This window comes from Thunnus thynnus, chromosome 19, assembly GCF_963924715.1.
Source record: "Thunnus thynnus chromosome 19, fThuThy2.1, whole genome shotgun sequence".
NCBI classification, from domain to species: domain Eukaryota; kingdom Metazoa; phylum Chordata; class Actinopteri; order Scombriformes; family Scombridae; genus Thunnus; species Thunnus thynnus.
The window spans coordinates 10,866,657-10,884,853 of record NC_089535.1 but is presented as its reverse complement, the minus strand read 5'-3'; the positions used below and the strand labels follow the sequence as shown (position 1 = coordinate 10,884,853).

Sequence of the window (18,197 nt, the reverse complement as noted above, 5' to 3'; positions counted from 1 at the left end):
AAGACAATAGAGCTGTAAAAGCACATTGTAGATCAGACTGAATGAACTTTAACAGCAGCATTTGTTTGCATTACGTTTGTGTACCTGTGCAATGCCCGAGTGGGTTGCATTCCTGACAGGCTGTGGGGCAGTGTTGGCACTCCATGTCCCGGACAGTGTGCGCTGGAGGACACTCCTCCACACACTGGTGCTTGTGTAGGAGGAGAGGTTCCTCACAGCTGAGGCAGTGGGTGGCGTTCCTCCCACAGGATGCGCAGCCTACCGCACAGCTACGACACACCTGGCCTGCAGGATAACCCCTGTGGAAAGCCAAACAGAGATAAGTAGACACTGGACTTATTATGCATGTATACTTTTTGCATTTTCATCCTTGTCTTAACGTCTAGATTCTGTTGTAATCACAGCAGGTGAATCAGGACGCGTAATGGACATAAACTAGACAAATCACTAAACATATGCATTCATTTCAAATTCTTACTTAAGGCCATGGCAAGTGTAATAATAACAACATATAACCAATTGGTGATGTATTAAGTCTCTTAATTAATTGAATATGTGTCAACATATGCTGCATATATTTTTATTTTTTTGGTATGGGGAAAAAAAAAACTAAACAGGCTGTGATGAATGTGTTTGCTGCTGCTGGCGTAAACAACAAGACTGACATTTTGCTCTGCTCTGCGCTCTGCTGCAGCCTACAGAGAACAAATAATAATTTACCCAGACAATTATGTCGCATTTAAGTATTGCTCGAAATGCTGCTTGGTAGTTGGTATTAAAAATAAAATAAAAATAAAGCCCTCATGGTCAAACAGTAAAAATGGTCATCTCGGTGCTAATGGAGCTTCAAGGACCTCTTATGCAGGGGCATGATGTTCTTGCAGTTTGAAGGATGAGACAATTTAATTGCACATCAAGTAAGAAATGTGAAAATTATGGCCATTAATAAATCAACAATAACAACTAAGTTCTGCAAAGTATATAAAAACCTAAAATAATACATTTTGGAGTGTACTCATGTCATACTATGTAAAAAGCACATAAATACAAACAAACAAAGATAAGAGGATTGGCCCCTGACCTGACACACTGTTGGACACACTGTCCATCCTGCAGGAATAACTGAGCTTTACGTGTGCTCTGACAGCGGGTGCAGTGCTGGCCGTCCACACACTGCAAACAGCCCGCGGGGCAGACCTCACACACACCGCTCAGCCGACTGGCAAAGAAACCCCCTGGACACTTTGACACACACATTTGCTGTGTGGTCAGAAACCGCCCTGGAGGAGAAAGAAAAGAGTAAACAGCATCACTGCAAAAGAGCTGGGTACACTGTGGTGTGACCATGAAAATATGAAACTGCTGCTGCGGGCCAGGCTGAAAGCAGACAAACACCTAATTTAATAAAAATAAACCTTTTATCTAATCAGGTAAGTCACATTGAGATCAAGATCTCATTTTCAAGAGTGACCCGAGTACACAAGTGTATCTATAAAACATAAAACAAACCATTTAAAATGTACAATATCAATCACAATAATTAACAATAATACCATAATAGTAACTACAATAAGAATTAAAAACAATAAAAATAATAAAAGTAATATAATACAATAATAAGTCGAGTAAAAACAAGTTAAAAACAGTCACAGTTAAAATCAATCAGGGTTTTCTGAATTGCTAAAACAGGAGCTGACCTTCAGACTTTAGAAATTGTTCAAGTTAGTCAAAGAAGTCAAAAATAGGTCATATGCTCTGAGATTAACTAACTGAGGGGTATGGTTTACTGTATGTACAGAATTATCATTGTTATCATCATTAATAAATATATTCACAGGTATGACTGGTCCCAAACACTTGTTTTCAAAAAGGTGGCCGGCTGCAACAAAATGTTTGTGAAAAGCAGTACATATTTCTTTTTCCTCTGTCAGTATGAAATTTCTGGAACTGACATTGACACTGACATTGAGTGGGCTGAGAAGAAACATTGTTGTTTTTAGTGGAGTTTACTACTTTCCAGAATTAAGATGGAGCTGGAGATGGAAGTTAAGTAATAAATAGATTTAGCTTTTCTCATTGAAGAGGTGCATTTATTTCATAGCTGTCTGAAGGCAAGCCGATGGGAGGAGTCACCATAATGTCTAGCTGGGTCCAGGCTTTGTTTCTTAACTGGAACAGGTGAGAATCTCCAATACATACATACATACTATTGGGCAATGATCACTCATATCTAATGGAAGTACACCACTGGAAGAATACTTACTGGGATGATTTGTTAATATGATATCAAATTAATAGACTGACTGAGATTCAGACAAACCTTTTGCACATTTTGTACAATGGTTCTTCTCCTCTCCAGAGCAGGACTCACAGGACGGGTGGCAGTCCTCGCACTCTCCATCATCTTCAGGGGAAACAACAAAGCAAACATAATAGAGCCACAGTGGTAAAGGCGGCACAAGACACGACAGAGGAAAACCCGACATTGATCCAGGAACATCATAGCAAATATCACTGTCCTGGCTAACAGATGGAATCCAAATATTTTATAATATAGTCGTTAGAAAGATGCTGAAAATACAAACTCATTGGATGGTAGGCAAAGGTATTAGTTTATATCAAGTTTGGTATTTTCACTGCCAATACCAACATTCCCAGTTACAGAAAGAATGAAAATAAGCGAGACAGTGTTTGCCTGGGGCCCCCAACATCACTAAATCCACCCCTGATTACACAGTGGCACAGAGCGGTATCGATCGTCTCATCTAACTATCTGCAAGAAAGCAAACAAGCGTATTTCCCAAAATGTCTGCATTTAGACAAATAAAACAACAATAAAGATCAGTACTTAAACGGACTCGTCACAATCTAAATCAACTGGCAATTACACAAGAGCCCAATTGCATCCTGCACTATTGTGTTATTCCAAATGTTATACACAGGTTTGAAGCTTTAATCTCAGGTTTTGCAAGTTCTGAGATTCAAAGTTTCAAAGAATAACTTCACTTCCGTGTGTTTATTTTCAACCTTTGTATTAACCTATGTCCTTTTCTCAGAGTTATTTTAGTTCCTATAATTAAGATGTCTTGCCTCCCGCTAATTATTGCCATATGTTGTTTTAAGGTCTGTCTAACTAATTCTTGGGGGGAACTAAATGTTCTGCATCTACAATCAATTATTTTAAAGTCAGTATCTGGCCGACGTTCAGTAGTTCTGACTGTTTTGAATACTTAAATCAGTATAGGGTTCTGGGACGGTGGCACACAGACCAATTACCCTCAAAGATTTCTTTTCTGCCCCTGTGAAAGTGCCCAAATCCCTGATTCATTATGGACAGACAGCTGGATTAGTGGAATACATAAGTATTAGTCTCACCGCTGCGAAAGGTCTTAATGGGACAGGCCTCCTGGTCAGACACACACTCTCCGTTTTCTAGCGTCCTGTCCTCCTCACACAACAGACAGTCATTGAGCTCAGGCCCGCTACATGTCACGCAGTCTGAGTGACACTCCTCGCAGTCGTTGGTGTCTTCGTCGCCATAGAAACCATCAGGACACATAGAAACACACCTCCCCTCTAGGTGAAAAAAAATGAGAAGTTTGTCTGTTTTCTAAGATCAATATTGTACGAAACCCACTTAAGTTAACAATTTTAGGTGAGTGTAGAGACATCTGCAGTTACACCACATGAACAAACACGGTGAGAATATTATATACACATGCTTTTAAATATTGGAAAGTATCCTAGTGCATTTACTAATACTGCAGTAGTACAATTTTGAAGCACTTTACTTAAGTATTCCCTTTTTATGCTACTTTATACTTCTACTCAACAATATTTCATAGTGAAATATACCTTTTGACTCCACTATGTGTATTTGACAGCTACATTAAGGTTATATTAAACATGAGTTCACCTGACTTGAAGTATCTTGACTAGAAATGATGAGTTGAATGAATGTACCGCTGAGTTCACTCAACTTTTTGAATCAAGTTTCTAAAGAAACATGATCAGCATGTTCACTGACTTCCCAGCATGCACTGTTTGAGAGTTAAAACTTTCCAGAGATCCTTCTTTTTTGAAGGTCACTGAGAGCAGCTTGGCATGATATCTTTGTACTGACTGTACAGAGAAACAGTAGCAGCTACAGCTTTAAGTTCTTTGTGTCAAATGCAAATGAAAACCAAATTTAATTTGAAGATTAGATCAACAAGTTCAGATCTAGATCCACCAAATGAAGGTTAGACTTTACACAACATGCACTTTTGATGGTGTTGGAAGAACTTTTTTTACTTGTTGAGTTAAGCTAAAATTTTATGGAAGCCCTTTAACTCATATTCATAAGTTGAAAAAACAAGTTATATTTTACAATGTAGTGTACAGTGTCCAGTTTTATTACCTTTAATAGATCTGTTGATATCATGCCATGGTGCATGTTCTTAAATAAATGTTTGTGTGATCAAAACATTTCAAACTAACTTGGACAGATGGAACAGGGACCCACTGCTCATTTTTGCTTTGGGGCCCCCAAGCAGGTTAATCAGGCCCTGGATGTTACCAGTCAGTTTGGAAGATTAATATTTGATCATCTTGTAAAATAAGATGTATTGTTATACATTAAATTACCTGACATAAAGTAGTAGATGAAGTAGTTAAGCTTGGTAGACCTGCTGTGACATTTAAATGCTGTTTACATGTTTGAACATTAGTTGAATAAAACACTAATAAAAATGCCTTTGTGCATTTTTGATCACTTTTGATACTTAATACTTCTCTATTTTTACTTGAGTAATATTTTGAATGCAGAACTTTCACTACTGTAAATGATGCTTCATAACTTTATGTCCTGACCAAGTGGGACAGTTTTACCTGATAAGAAGAGGTCGGTCTCACACCAGTAGCACTCGTGTTCATCGCAGCTCACACAGTTGTCGTCACATGGAACGCAGGTCATCTCCTCTTCCATGCTGTACGTTTTAGCCGGGCAGTTTTTGTAGCAGCCATCCTGAAAACTGATAACAAAAGCATCAGTCAATACCTGCAGTTTTCCCGCTATCACACACACACACACACACACACACACACACACAAAACTCTACTCCCACAGCAAAAGGGGTCTTTTCATTCTAGTATAGCAGAAACTGAAAGGCAGAGCAAGTGCAGACAGGCGAGATCACACATGGTGACAGTGAGGCACACAGCCTTACTTGTAAAAGCCCTCAATGCAGGACAGGCAATGCCTGGGGTTATCTGTTGAAAGCAGACAAGAAACACCTCAGCTCTCCTTTTAAACAGGAATACCTGCAAAAAAAACCCTGGAACATGGTTGGCAGCACACCGGGAAGGGGAGCTCGGTCTGCTGTCGGCAGGGTTAATTTTGGGAAAACTTCAATGTGGCTACTGAGTTGTGACTTACACAAGACACACTGCCTGCAGCCCTCCTCACAGGCCATGCAGTCGTCGTAATCTGGATCCTCCACTTCCCCTGAGAGACAGCAGAAAAACAGAGTATGGCGAGAAGATACGTCGACGGAGACAATCAGAGAAAGAGGTGTGAAACGGTGCTTTTCAAGATCTGTGTAACACAACAGATACAAGAAAAACCAGCTCATAAATGACACTGTGACCTTGCCTTACCTTCTCCACACTCCAGCTTGGCACACACTCCATCAGAGATGTAGTAGGAGGAATTACACTTGAGGCAGTGGGCCGAGCTCGTGCAGAGCTTGCAGTTGTCCGAGCACGGCTCACAGCTCCTCTCCTTGGTGTGATAGAAGGCCTCGGGGCAGGTGTCCAGACACTGGCCTTCAAACAGGTACCGCTCCATTCCAAACTTATCTGCAGGAAAAGCAGCATATCATGATGTGAGTAAGCTTGGCTCGTACAACCACCTGGTCATTACTACGTTTCTCGTAGCCAGCTCCATTTTGGATTTAGTCCAAGTTGTTAAAATATTAGAGAGTCTAACAAATCTCTAAACAAATAATTTATCTTCTGTTTTTTAATTTGCAAAGAGCAATCTACAGAGCATTCAGGTGGTTGTTTTAGGTATTTATTTATAGGTATTTTATGCCTTTATTGGATAGTCGACAATGGAGCAATAACAGGAATTGAGGGGGTGGGGGGGTGGGGGGGATGGGGGGGGCTGGGGGGGGGGGGGGGGGGGGGGGGGGGGGAGGACATGCAACAATAGATAGATAGATAGATAGATAGATAGATAGATAGATAGTTGACTTTATTAATTTATTAAAATTAAATTGACATAGCAGCCATATACATTAAATTACAGATGACAACAGGTAAAACACAAATATTCAGTCATATTCAAGTCTAGTTCATGAGCAGTTAACTGTCAGCAGGTCTGGCAAATGCAGATGAATTACAGAGTCTGATAGCACCTGGCAGGAATTGACCTCTTGTATCGCTCCTTTACACATCGGGGTTGAATGACTCTGTTGCTAAAGGTGCTCTTTAGTGTGGCTGACATGCTATGTAGGGGGTGGGAGGCGTTATCCAGGATTGCCAGCAGTTTTGCCAGAATTCTGTCCTCCTCCAGTGTGACCAGCTTGGATCTAATGACAGACCCAGCCTTCTTTATGAGTTTATTCAGTCTGTTGGCAACCTTTGCTTTAATGTCTTTGCCCTAGCACACCACAGCATAGAAGATGGTGCTCGCAACAACAGATTGATAGAAAATGTGGACCATCTGGTTGCAGACATTGAAGGATCTGAGCCCTCTCAGGAAATAAAGCTGACTCAGGCCCTTCTTTTGTTGGACCATTCCAGTTTGACCAGAGAAGGTGGAGCCTTCTTTTTCCTGAAATCCACCACAATCTCCTTTGTTTTGACCACATTCAGCTGAGGTCTCCAGCTGCGTCTCCAGCCAGATGCAAGGTTCATGTTCGACAACCTTAACCTCATTCAGGTAGTTCTTAAATTATAAAGCAAATAAATTATCTAGATCTAAGCTAAGATGAGGTTCTTTCTTTTTAATAGAATTTGTAATAGCACCATTCAAATTGTTCTGATGACATAAGTGTCTGTTCTGTTTGTAATAAAATGAATTAAATGCAAAAACAGGTGTCAAAATCACACAAAGATGTGTCAATATATAAAATACTGTCATGTTTCTTATTTTTAGGGACATTGATTAGCCTACTAATGCTATGTAACCCTTTGAATTAATATGTAATAGTAGTAGTGTATGTTATTTTTATATTTAAGCAGGATCTGCTTTTTCTAATGTACTGAGTGATTTTGAAGTTTCATTGCAATGGAAGAAAACGTTTCAGCGACTGACCCTCATCAGCCATCAAATAATGCCACAGGCTGTAACAGCCAATCAAAATGAAATCTGAAACACCTGAGACACTTGTTACATCAGTTACTGATAAAACCATCCTTGAAATCAGAATATTACATCCAAAGAAGACATGTGAAAAATTCTATAAAAGATTAGATGGGCAATGCAAAATTATTGTTTTTTATCATCAGAAAAGTTGGGATTAGGACAGATCAGACAATAACAAGATACATTACCAAACTGTAAATATCTTCATAACCTTGATTAAAAACAAATAAATCATATATTTATTAATTACATTGTGAATCTGATGCCTGATGAAGGCCCATGACTGAAACATGGTGTCTTTGGTAAAAGGAATTCAACTATTTCTTTCACATGATTTCATTTTCCTATGCATGTATCCACCACTTGTGCATTAGATAACACTTAGAATGACTGGAGAGAAGAAAATAAAGTATTATTCCCTGGTTCCCACTTATGGACACCAGGTATAAACATGATATTTGGAATTATAGCCAGGAAGATATGATAAATTAATCAATGAAATAAAATCTACCTTAAAGCAAAAATGTTCCCCGTCTTTAACCAAATCTGCTTCTGTTTTGCAATTTTTTTCTTTCCATCTTTGATTCCCCCTATCCCTCTCTCTCTCACACACACACAAACTGTGCATACACGCACTCACACACAGCATAATTTACTTGTTTAGTCCTCACCAGTGTCACAGCTGGTACAGTTGGCAGGCCCTGCATCTACACAGGTGGCACAGGTGTGGTCACACAGGTGACACCGGCCACCTGACTGGTATTTGCCCTTGGCACACTCCAGCACGCAACGGCCCTCATCTAGAGCCCTGCGGTCGACAAAAAACATCAAAACAACTTTTTCAGCTGCAGCGCCACAAACTCAACAGATACAAATTATGTCTACGCAGATGAGTTGAACTCATTTACATCACAGCACGTAACATATGGCAGAGTTAAACAAATGAAGCTGAATGTGTTGACACAGAGAGAAGAGAAGGAGGGGTGGGCGTTGTTGGTTAAGCTATGTGGGAGTTTTTAGCTATGCTAGCAGCGTGGCTCTGGGTATGGTAATGTCAGTTGCTCCACCACTTTGGTGCAGACTGAAATATCTGAAAAACTATTGAATGGATTGCCATGAAATTTTGGTACATACATTCATAGTTCCTAGACAATGTGTCCTTATAACTTTGGATATCCCCTGATTTTTGCTGTTGATGCTGTTTGTTTAAATTAGGAGATTTGACATACATACTTCTTTGTCATTTATAATGAATTGATCAGTGCCTTACTGTCTTTGATTATTTGTTTTGTAACAATACACCACATCTTACTCAGAGAAACAGTGGAATGTTTTTATTCACCCCTCTGACCCTGAATCTAAAAAGCCAAGTCCAACTCACCGTGAAGCCACACAGCTGATGCAATCTTCACTTTGCGGCCCTGTGCACTTCGCACACATTGCATCACACGCGTGGCACTTCCCATTACTGTCCTGGTACTCTCCTGATAGACGTACAGCACAAGAACAGCACTGACTCAGAAATGAATAACCATCTGAGGCATAGAGGTGGGCTTAATGTCAGGTGCCAAAGAATAGAAGGCACATAGAGTATACACCAAACAGCTCCACACTTTGTTTTTACAGATAAACAAAGCTGACTTATAGTTGACTCAGAATGAAGTGTGATGATAATACATAACACATTGCAAATATATACATGTAAAGTTATAAAAGTCCATAAAACTTTATACTCTCATCAAACTTTAGTTGCTGTTGTCCATATATGATATTAATTCGAAAAGGAAATAATTGTCTTTGCTAAGTTAAAGAAGTTGGAGAAGTAAGAAGTAAATGCGTCAAGGTTGCATTATATTTATCTAGAAGCAGTGAGACGATACATAATAGACGAAGAGGACGGTTGACTGACCGTCTGTGCACACAGTGTTAACAACACACAGTCCCTCCTGCAGGCTGTGACCACTGGAACAGCTGCTGCAGTTCCCCTGGCTCGGCCCCACACAGGTGAGACAGCTGGCGTCACACCTGAAGAGGAGAGCACTGAGACTGAACACATGCACAAACAAACACACATACTGACCAAAACACATACAGAAAAAAAACTACACCCATACAGGCACAACAACAGCAAACAAAAGTGTGAAAACAAGCACCAACACACTCTCTCTCTCTCTCACACACACACACACACACAGAAGCCAACCACCAGAACAAGGCCTGCCATCAGCAGATAAACAACCCACCCACACCTGAACACACACCAGAGAGCTCACCTCCTACATATCCTTTGCCCATCAGCTATCTCTGGGTTTGGCTCCATGGCGTAGAAGCCAGCACTGCAGGAGGGCACACACCTCCACTCCTCCATCAAGTACCCTTCTGCACAATGGTTGCATGATTGAACACCTGAACCTGATGGCGCATGAGGCACAAACAAACATGTTGGACAAAGGACACAAAAGGAGTACTGCAAACAACAACAGTCACGTCTTGTATTTTAATGACATTTAAACACCACCCAGAAATTCTCATACTGTTTATTACTGCTGACCCCTGACCCTTAACCTCTACTCTCACCTGCACAAGTAGCACAGGCCTTGTCACAGGGCTTGCATGTGCCTTCCTGCTTGTCATGGTAGAATCCTGCTGCACAGCTCCGCTGGCACCGATTCCTCTGCAGACTGGAGAGGGCGGAGAGAGCATGTGGCACCGTGACACACACAGCCAATCATGTGACACCGTAAAGATGACTCACTGCCATTAGACTGCAGGCTCAGTTTTCCAACCCACAGCACACCACCACAAGCACTTGGTGAACTGAGTCAGTGAACACTGTATTCCGGAAACTTCTAAATCAACAATATGGTGAATATGTCAGATATGTTTTGTCCTTCTCCCGTGATGCTTTGATGATATTTGCCAAAATGGAAATGCTTTTAGAGCTGTGTGTGCAACGGCAGAGATAACGCTTTCTCATGGATACAAAAAATGATATTAAAAATACTGTAGCTTTTTCTAATTGTTATGATGCTGCAGAGGTTGAGTGCACAGGGAGAATCTGTATTCTCAGCGGCTGGAAGAGAAGTAGCAATGTTTACCGAGCAGTTAATTCAAGCATCATCAGAGAATTTGGTTCACCTCGTGTCTGCTTTGCATTCTGTGCAGATGCTGTAGGAGGTGCACTTCAAGCAGTTTTCACTGCACTTTCTGCACATATTTGTATCTGTGGGGAAATCAAACAATACACACGGAATACACATCAGAGCGATTAATCAATCTTACTCACTCACCCCTCAACCGCAGTTACATCAACTGACTATTCATTAGCAGTCTCATATGCAGCTGCAAGCAGCTATTCTGTTAGCCATGGATCCTTAAAGATTCATGTGAGGATATTCCTTGTCTTATTAAAAGATAAGGCTCTATATTGTTATTATTGTCAACAAATGTCTTGTGCAGAGCCAAACCAACAATGAATTGATCCCACTTAATACCTAAGTATTGTGTGTGTATCCAAAGCCTGATATATCAGATTCCTATACACCGTAGAGCTGCGTTATTGTCCAAAAACTATTAAAAACACGTTAGTGAGTCACACTGTTGCACTGGGTGATATGTTCTGTTGTCATTAAGATTATGGTCATGGTAGTTTGTTTAGAAACGGCTCCAGAGACTAATAACAGAGATCATGTTTTCAGTCTCCAGCAAGTAGTGTCTTGTGCAGCAGACGCCACAGCCTGTGCCAGGTAGGTGGTTCTATTTACCGTTCTTCACTAGCTTGACTTTGTACTGAAGTTCTTTGAGAAATTAACAATGTAATACAAAGTCAAGAGGTTGTGATATGTAGCACAACAATCTTGCGAAGCTCTGTAAATGGAATTGCGATCCTGTGCATGAGCAATGGTGTCTGCCGTACAGGTAACTACTCTCTGGAGACTGAAAATGTGACCGCTGTTATTAGTCTTTGGAGCCATTTCTAAACAAACTACTGCGCCCAAACTCTTCATGGCAAAGGAAAATATCACTCAAGGCAATGGTGTGGTCTAAAGCATAGAGGAGGGATAATGTTATGAAATTCATAAGGTTATGTTTAAGGCCAGAAATCCTACCGTGGTCAAGGTAGTAGTTATCCCCACAAAGAGCTGTGCAGGTATTGGTTCCCTCAGTCAGGTGATGACCAGGTTGACAGGAAGTGCATTGGTCACTGCGACTTCCAGTGCAGCTTGCACAGGAGGAGTAGCACCTCTTACAACGCCTGCGGTCGCCCCAGAATCCCCTGGGACACTCTGACACACACATCCTGTTGGAGAGACACGGACCAAAGCACATAGAGGACAAGAAGTGGAACTCTATAAATGAGCGAGAGTGGAGAAATGACATTCTAGGTCCATTTTCACCATTATAATATGAAAATGGACGATTTAGCATAATATATAAACATGTGGACTAAATAATGGATGATTATTTTCATATAGACTATGTCCATATTTACATATTCTGTATACTGCACTCTTACTAACTGTACTCTGTGCTCTCTGTAATCATGCTAACCTTGTGTTGTTCTTGAACTTGAGAAAAAAGTGTAAGCATGTGACACACTGCTGGGGGCTGGGCCCCTCACAACCATCGTCACTGCATTCTGGGTCGCAGGGTCCTGGAAGGGCAAATACTTGCAAAGTCACTGCACCATCATGGCAACAGAGAAGTTATTCAGTTTGCTGATTTAGTTCCATATTTACTTAAAAAAATGACCTCACCAGACATACACTGTAAATCTGTGTTAGAGTACATTTAGCTGCTGTCCGGACAGCTTAATACCAGCATGATGTCGAGTACATGACTCACCACTGTATTCTTCAGTGAGGTCACTATCCATCGGCATCTCAGCTGATCGGGCTCGCTCGCGATGCACGGGATACGGTTGCTCTGCGGTGCCATAAATCACCAGAGACCACTCCTTTAGCATCCCTGCGAAACAACAGAGAAACAGAAAAAGAACGAGCTATGATGTTTGTCTCAGGAGGCCTGCACTGTATTTGAGCTGTTGTTCTAGTTGAAGTTCAGTGTATGTTTCATAATACTGAAAGAGGAAGAGCAGACCCAGTTCAGAGTTGTTTCTCTTCTGAGAGGGAGTATCCTGGATTTTCAAAGCCCACTCCCCTGCTGCCTGCTCCCCCCAGCAGTGAGTTGTCATGAATTCCCAGTTCTGAAATCCCTCGGTGGAGTCGTCAAGAGGCCTAAACCAAAACATCACATCATCATGATACTACTACTACTACTATTGTTACTACTACTTATACTACTACTACTGCTGTTGTTGCTGTTGCTGCTACACTACCAGTCCTATTACTATGAATACTACTACGAATACTACTACGAATACTATGAATACTACAAATACTACTACTCCTACAGTGACGATTAGTACTATTGCCACTACTATTACTATAGCTGCTAATACTGCTATTGTTACTACTAATATGATTATTGTTAGTACTGTTGTTGCTGCTGCTGCTACCAGTACTTCTAATAGTAACAATATAATGGTTTATATTATGCTTATGTTAAAATACAACAATATTAAAATACTCCAATACTCCCATTCCAATTTTTACTTATGTAAAAGTAAAGCAATATTATCAGCCCAATGTATTTAAGTATCAATAGTAAAAGTACTTAAATATACAATATATACAGCATATATGTATATAATCAGAATATTTTTTAGTAGCAGTAATGTAAGCAGCATTTTTTGTATAAAAATAAGTTGCATTGTAAATAGTCACTGTATCTGCATATACATATACAGTAAACAGAAGTAGCTCAAGATTGTACTTTTACACATATCACATTGTGAGAGTGAACCAGAAAAGTAAAAATGAATGCCGTAAAACCAAAACAATGAGCTGAAAAATGCTTCAGTAAAGTTATATGATAATTATCTGTGGGTTTGTAATATGGCTGAAAAATATTGGTTTAAAGCAGTTATGAGAAGGGTATTTGAGCAAAGTTGTTTTTTTGGCATTGCAGACTAAACTAAGACCCTGCATGTGGTAGAAAATTGCCAGAAATTAATTTTGCCAGAAACTTGCCCAGATACCAGTTCCCTTGAAACACCATATGAGCATAACTCCTGCGACTTTGCCAGTCGTGTTTGCCAAGATCCACAGTTTTTCCCCCCTAATGGGACAATGTGCCAAATTGAAGAATTTGGCACTGTTGGGGCTTTTGCTGTGCTCTAAACAAAAAATTAAGCCACAGGGAGAGTGTGGAAACATTTCCCAACAGTCTGTCTATAATTGCTCTTGGTTACCTGTTAGCAAGAAGCTGTGACATGGTGCCTGAAGGTGACGTGAGCGTAATGGAAAGGTCGCCGCGACGACTGTGAGTGATGGTAACACGGACAACGACATGCTCCACATAAACAACATGCTGCAGGGACTTGCTAGAGCAGCCTGTAGTCTCATACACGAACATCAACACCGAACCTGGATGAATTGTTCTGTCGTGAGAAGGAGAGAAGAAAAGAATAAAGAGACACAGTGAGCGGCAGAGAGATAAGAGAAGAGTCAGAAAACAAGAAGCACGAGAGATGGTTACAAGGAAAGGAGCAGCAAAAAAAAAAAAAAAAAAATGACACCCATTAAAGTGTGTGAGAATCAGTGTGAGAGTAAGCCATGTGAGACAGAAATAGATAAAGTGTGATAAAAGGAGAGGAATCAAGGGAAGTCCCGACTCAAAGTGGAGATCTCTTGCAGTGTGGTTGGTGCGATACCTGCTCAGCTGGATGGGAGCCTCCCCCACACACACATGCTGTGAGGGGACTTGTTTCCACCGCTCAGCCTGCTTCACCAGGCTCTCAGCATCCAGTAGGCCAAAGCCGTACAGGTGGCTCACTGACACACACACACACACACACACACTACACATTAGCTGGGGCATTAAAGGCTATAAAAGACTTCACACACTCCTGGGACTTTGTAGGCGTTTATCACTGTTCTGCTCACAGTATCTCATTAGTTTGTATGCTCGCTGTTTTACAGTTAGCTTAAAAAGAGCTGAGAGAACATTTACCAAAATATGCTTATCAGAACTTATCTTTGCTCATCTTCTTTTATTGTAAGTTTTGATAGGATTGCATTCAAAAGACATGATGTAATTGTTCATTTTCTCCTGGCAAATATTGAAAGTAAAGAATGTATGGATTTAGACATTAAAGGGCACATATGCACATTTCCAGGTTTATATTTATATCTTGGGTCTCTACTGGAATATATTTGCATGATTTACAGTTAAAAAAAAATCCTTATTTATCTTATAGTGGCCCTTTACGCAGCCCCTCAGTTCAGCCTCTGTCTAAAACAAGCTGTTTTAACTCCTGTCTCTTTAAGGCCACCCTCCTGATGAGCCCACTCTGTTCCAATTGGACAGTTTCAGGAAGCTGCCCCTTGGCAGACTTCCAGCAGCTCAAGAGGCTACGTCAACAAACCATGAAACAAACTATAGTAGTAGGATTTCACTACTTTTTCTCGTTCTTTACTCTAAATGTCAGCTTCTCAAATATATCCATACATGTTCAAACCTGAATCTGATTCGAAATATGAGCGTGGACAATGCAAACAACACATAGAGAAACTTAAGCAACAACTTTAGCAATAAAGACGATGTCAGTTTGTCAGCAAGGTATAAAAAACATTGCAAATGAAGCATTCTGAGCAGGTTAAAGCCCTGGGCTTTGACTTGCAGGGAGCATTTCTACATACGTTAACCTCAAGATTTGGAACTTTGACCATATTTAACATAGATATCCAACATCATAACAGTATAAAAATAACAGAAAACCACAAAAAGCATGATACATCCCCTTTAATCAGAGATACAATGGGAATACCTTTGTATCCGGCTCCATTTACACGCCAGTCAGAAGCAATAAGATGATGAGTTTTTGATGTTCGGACAATAATGTGCTGCACATCCCTCCAGGTTAGCAAGGGGCTGAGAAAAGGTCAAACAGAGAAAAACATCATCCTCACATCAGCCGGTGTCTGCATGTATGGATTAAGTGTGTGGGACAGCTGCGTACTTGGCCTCCAAAGTGAGAGCGATGACACCTGCCGCTATGGAGGAGGACAGAGAGGTCCCTGATTTAGCTCTGCTACAGCTCTGCTGTGGACCCAAGGTCACCTGTCAAGGACAGAAGCTTTTTAAAAATATTTAATATATTATGTAATATCTAAAAAAAACAAAAGAAAAGAAAAACTTAACAGTTTTCTCCTGTTATCACACAGAATTGTGCTTTTCTGCTTCATCTAATGGCACTAATGAGGAAGGCAGCACAAGAAATATTTTGAATGGAAGATATACCATGAAACAATATATTGTACATTTGTCTACCATCAAACATTTTGCTACACCTTTTTTTATGTATTCATATGTATCAGACTATTGTGGGACCAATACTGCAGTATTGAAATGCTAAATATACAAGATTTTTGCATCAATGTGTTGATTTGTCAGGTATTTTATAAAAACAGACATTCCTGTCTGGTTATTTTGTCAATTAAACAGTTTCTCAATTGATTTTCCTGAAAACTGAATATACCACTATATGCATATCAAACTTTCAATGCAAAATTACATGTACCATGATCCATGTATGATCCATGTACCTTCTCCTACTTACTTAGTAAACCACCTGAAAGTTATCACACCATTTATTCCACTATACCTGTATATTAGAGTGCTTGTTTGAACAAGGACTCTAAAATTTTATTTAAAAAATGCTTAATCTTCCCTTTTTTAATTTGTATTGCTACTTTTATATAGCCATAATCATGACCATATTATATTATCTTGCAGAATACCACCAGTCTTCTTTTTTAATTGTATTAACAATTAAAAATTTCATTATTATATCATACAGAATGGTCCTGGTTATCTACTATAACAGATTGCACAAATCCTTTTCAGAAAGCTCAAATTATGTATGCTCAAATATGGATTTTGGAGATATGTATTGCCAGGTGCACATGAGTGTGTTGTTGGCATGTTGTTAGGTGTGTGAACAAAGAGATTCTGACACAAGAAAACACAGGTAGAAAACCCCTCAGTAAGTCCGAGGCCAGAGGCCCTCAGAGTTCACCCAATTTACTCTAATGAGCCACCCAGCTTGGTTTACCCATGACCCCTGCCAATAACACAAAGTGAGAGAAGTACGTGCCATCAATCAGGCCAAAAATGGTAAAAGTAGGTAATTATATATCCAAACAAGTATATGTCTTCCCACATTAAGAAGCTTGTCTTGGTCTATGCTGGAAAGCTAAGTGAAAGTGCCTTAAAATGCAGCTCCTCTAATGCTTTTAAAGGAAATCTAGGCTCCAGTAATACTGTTGAAGTGAATGTGAAAATGCCCTAGAAACAGAATCATTTCATTTCTCAAAGGAGGTTACAACTAAAGCGATGATTTCACTTCTTCACTTCTGTGTCTTGTGAGTTTAAAAATGATTGTTCTACTGTACCAGGAACAAAGTTCATAGAGTGTATGTCTGGGGTGTATTTGCTTGATTGACAGGTGTCTCAGACTATCACACTCAACTGCAGCAGTTGTCGCTTGCTTGCTCCCAACACTACTCCCCCCTCAGCCTCCGCCTCATTTACCAAATGTCTGGCTTTAAAGTTATAATCTCAAAGATTTTCATTTAAATAAATGTCTGTTAAATCACTATCTATCACTCAATGAGGTAACACAATGGTGATTGAGCCTATGGCCTGCTGATGAAAGCTCTTGCATTTGCAGTCTTGTGAATATTACGAATCAGGTGTCAGTGGCAACTTTCCCGCCATGCATTCACATCACAAGCGGCGCAGTTAGTGAAGCGTTTTCCATCACTCAGTGGTTGATCTGCCAGAGAGGGTAGGTGGACCTAACACAACAGACTCGCTCTTCAATTCGCTTGTGCTAGCGTGACGTTGCACAGTGACTAGGGGTGGAGCCATTATGAGGTTACATTCCTGTCTCTGTCTCTCTCATCTGCTCCGCTTTGCATGTCTCTGTGTCATGGATCTATAAGTAGGTGCAGGTCTGTCTGTCTGGCAGAGCTGAGCTTTGGCTGAATGGTCAGTGCAGTTGTCCATGGTCTGGGAGATCAGGGTTTGAAGCCTGGTGTGGTAACCCTATTTTGCAATGCAAATTGCAATAGTTTATTGAAAAACCTATTTTAACACTTTAATAGCCTAAAATTAGATGTGAAATAAAGGATTCTTAAGCATATTTCCACTTTTATTTGAATACAAATACAAATAATTTTGCTGGCTCAACAAATACAGATATAAATACAAATACTGGGCTCCCTGCACATCCCTAACAGTGACACTGTGAGGATCTCTGGGAGTGAGGTCCAAAAACACACCTGCAATTGTTGCTTATAACGCCATACAGTGCCACTAAAGAGAATTACTAGACTACTAAAACATCCCTTAAAGACAAACTGAAGGTACAAAACTTATCAAAAATGTGTTCATATAATGTTATTGTCAAAGGAGAGAAAAAACGTCTTTGCAAATATATCAGAAATGCCCCCCTGTGAGGCACTGAGCGGCTGTTACGCCCTCAGAGGCTTGAAGACAAAGTGTTAGCAAAATTAATATCATAACACATCAATTATCATTTATTGCATAATCTCTGTTTGGCGCTGCAGGAAAAGCAGGGACCCATAATAAGTGCAGTATTAGATCCAGCTATTCTTGGATGGACAGACCTGATCCACAGTAGTCTTATTTATCATTCTCAGTTTTATATATTTTTGTATTTGCAGTTATAGGTGTGATGTCAGTAGATTAAAATATT

The 18,197-nt window shown here is 40.2% G+C and overlaps 1 protein-coding gene across 1 annotated transcript in view; it reads right to left on the bottom strand.

The window, feature by feature from the left end:
* Positions 1–18,197, bottom strand: part of pcsk5a (proprotein convertase subtilisin/kexin type 5a) — a 33,302-nt gene that overhangs the window by 6,523 nt on the left and 8,582 nt on the right. The window contains exons 9-30 of the mRNA XM_067574704.1: positions 15,435–15,535; positions 15,243–15,346; positions 14,127–14,247; positions 13,665–13,853; positions 12,452–12,588; positions 12,197–12,319; positions 11,903–12,005; positions 11,461–11,651; positions 10,490–10,574; positions 9,929–10,032; positions 9,625–9,763; positions 9,261–9,376; positions 8,733–8,835; positions 8,023–8,159; positions 5,638–5,838; positions 5,417–5,485; positions 5,208–5,250; positions 4,870–5,012; positions 3,376–3,576; positions 2,321–2,404; positions 1,082–1,280; positions 85–299 (exon numbers count right to left, since the gene is read on the bottom strand). Of these exons, the coding sequence (XP_067430805.1) occupies positions 85–299; positions 1,082–1,280; positions 2,321–2,404; positions 3,376–3,576; positions 4,870–5,012; positions 5,208–5,250; positions 5,417–5,485; positions 5,638–5,838; positions 8,023–8,159; positions 8,733–8,835; positions 9,261–9,376; positions 9,625–9,763; positions 9,929–10,032; positions 10,490–10,574; positions 11,461–11,651; positions 11,903–12,005; positions 12,197–12,319; positions 12,452–12,588; positions 13,665–13,853; positions 14,127–14,247; positions 15,243–15,346; positions 15,435–15,535 (2,908 nt within the window). The remainder of the gene's footprint in view (positions 1–84; positions 300–1,081; positions 1,281–2,320; positions 2,405–3,375; positions 3,577–4,869; positions 5,013–5,207; positions 5,251–5,416; positions 5,486–5,637; positions 5,839–8,022; positions 8,160–8,732; positions 8,836–9,260; positions 9,377–9,624; positions 9,764–9,928; positions 10,033–10,489; positions 10,575–11,460; positions 11,652–11,902; positions 12,006–12,196; positions 12,320–12,451; positions 12,589–13,664; positions 13,854–14,126; positions 14,248–15,242; positions 15,347–15,434; positions 15,536–18,197) is intronic.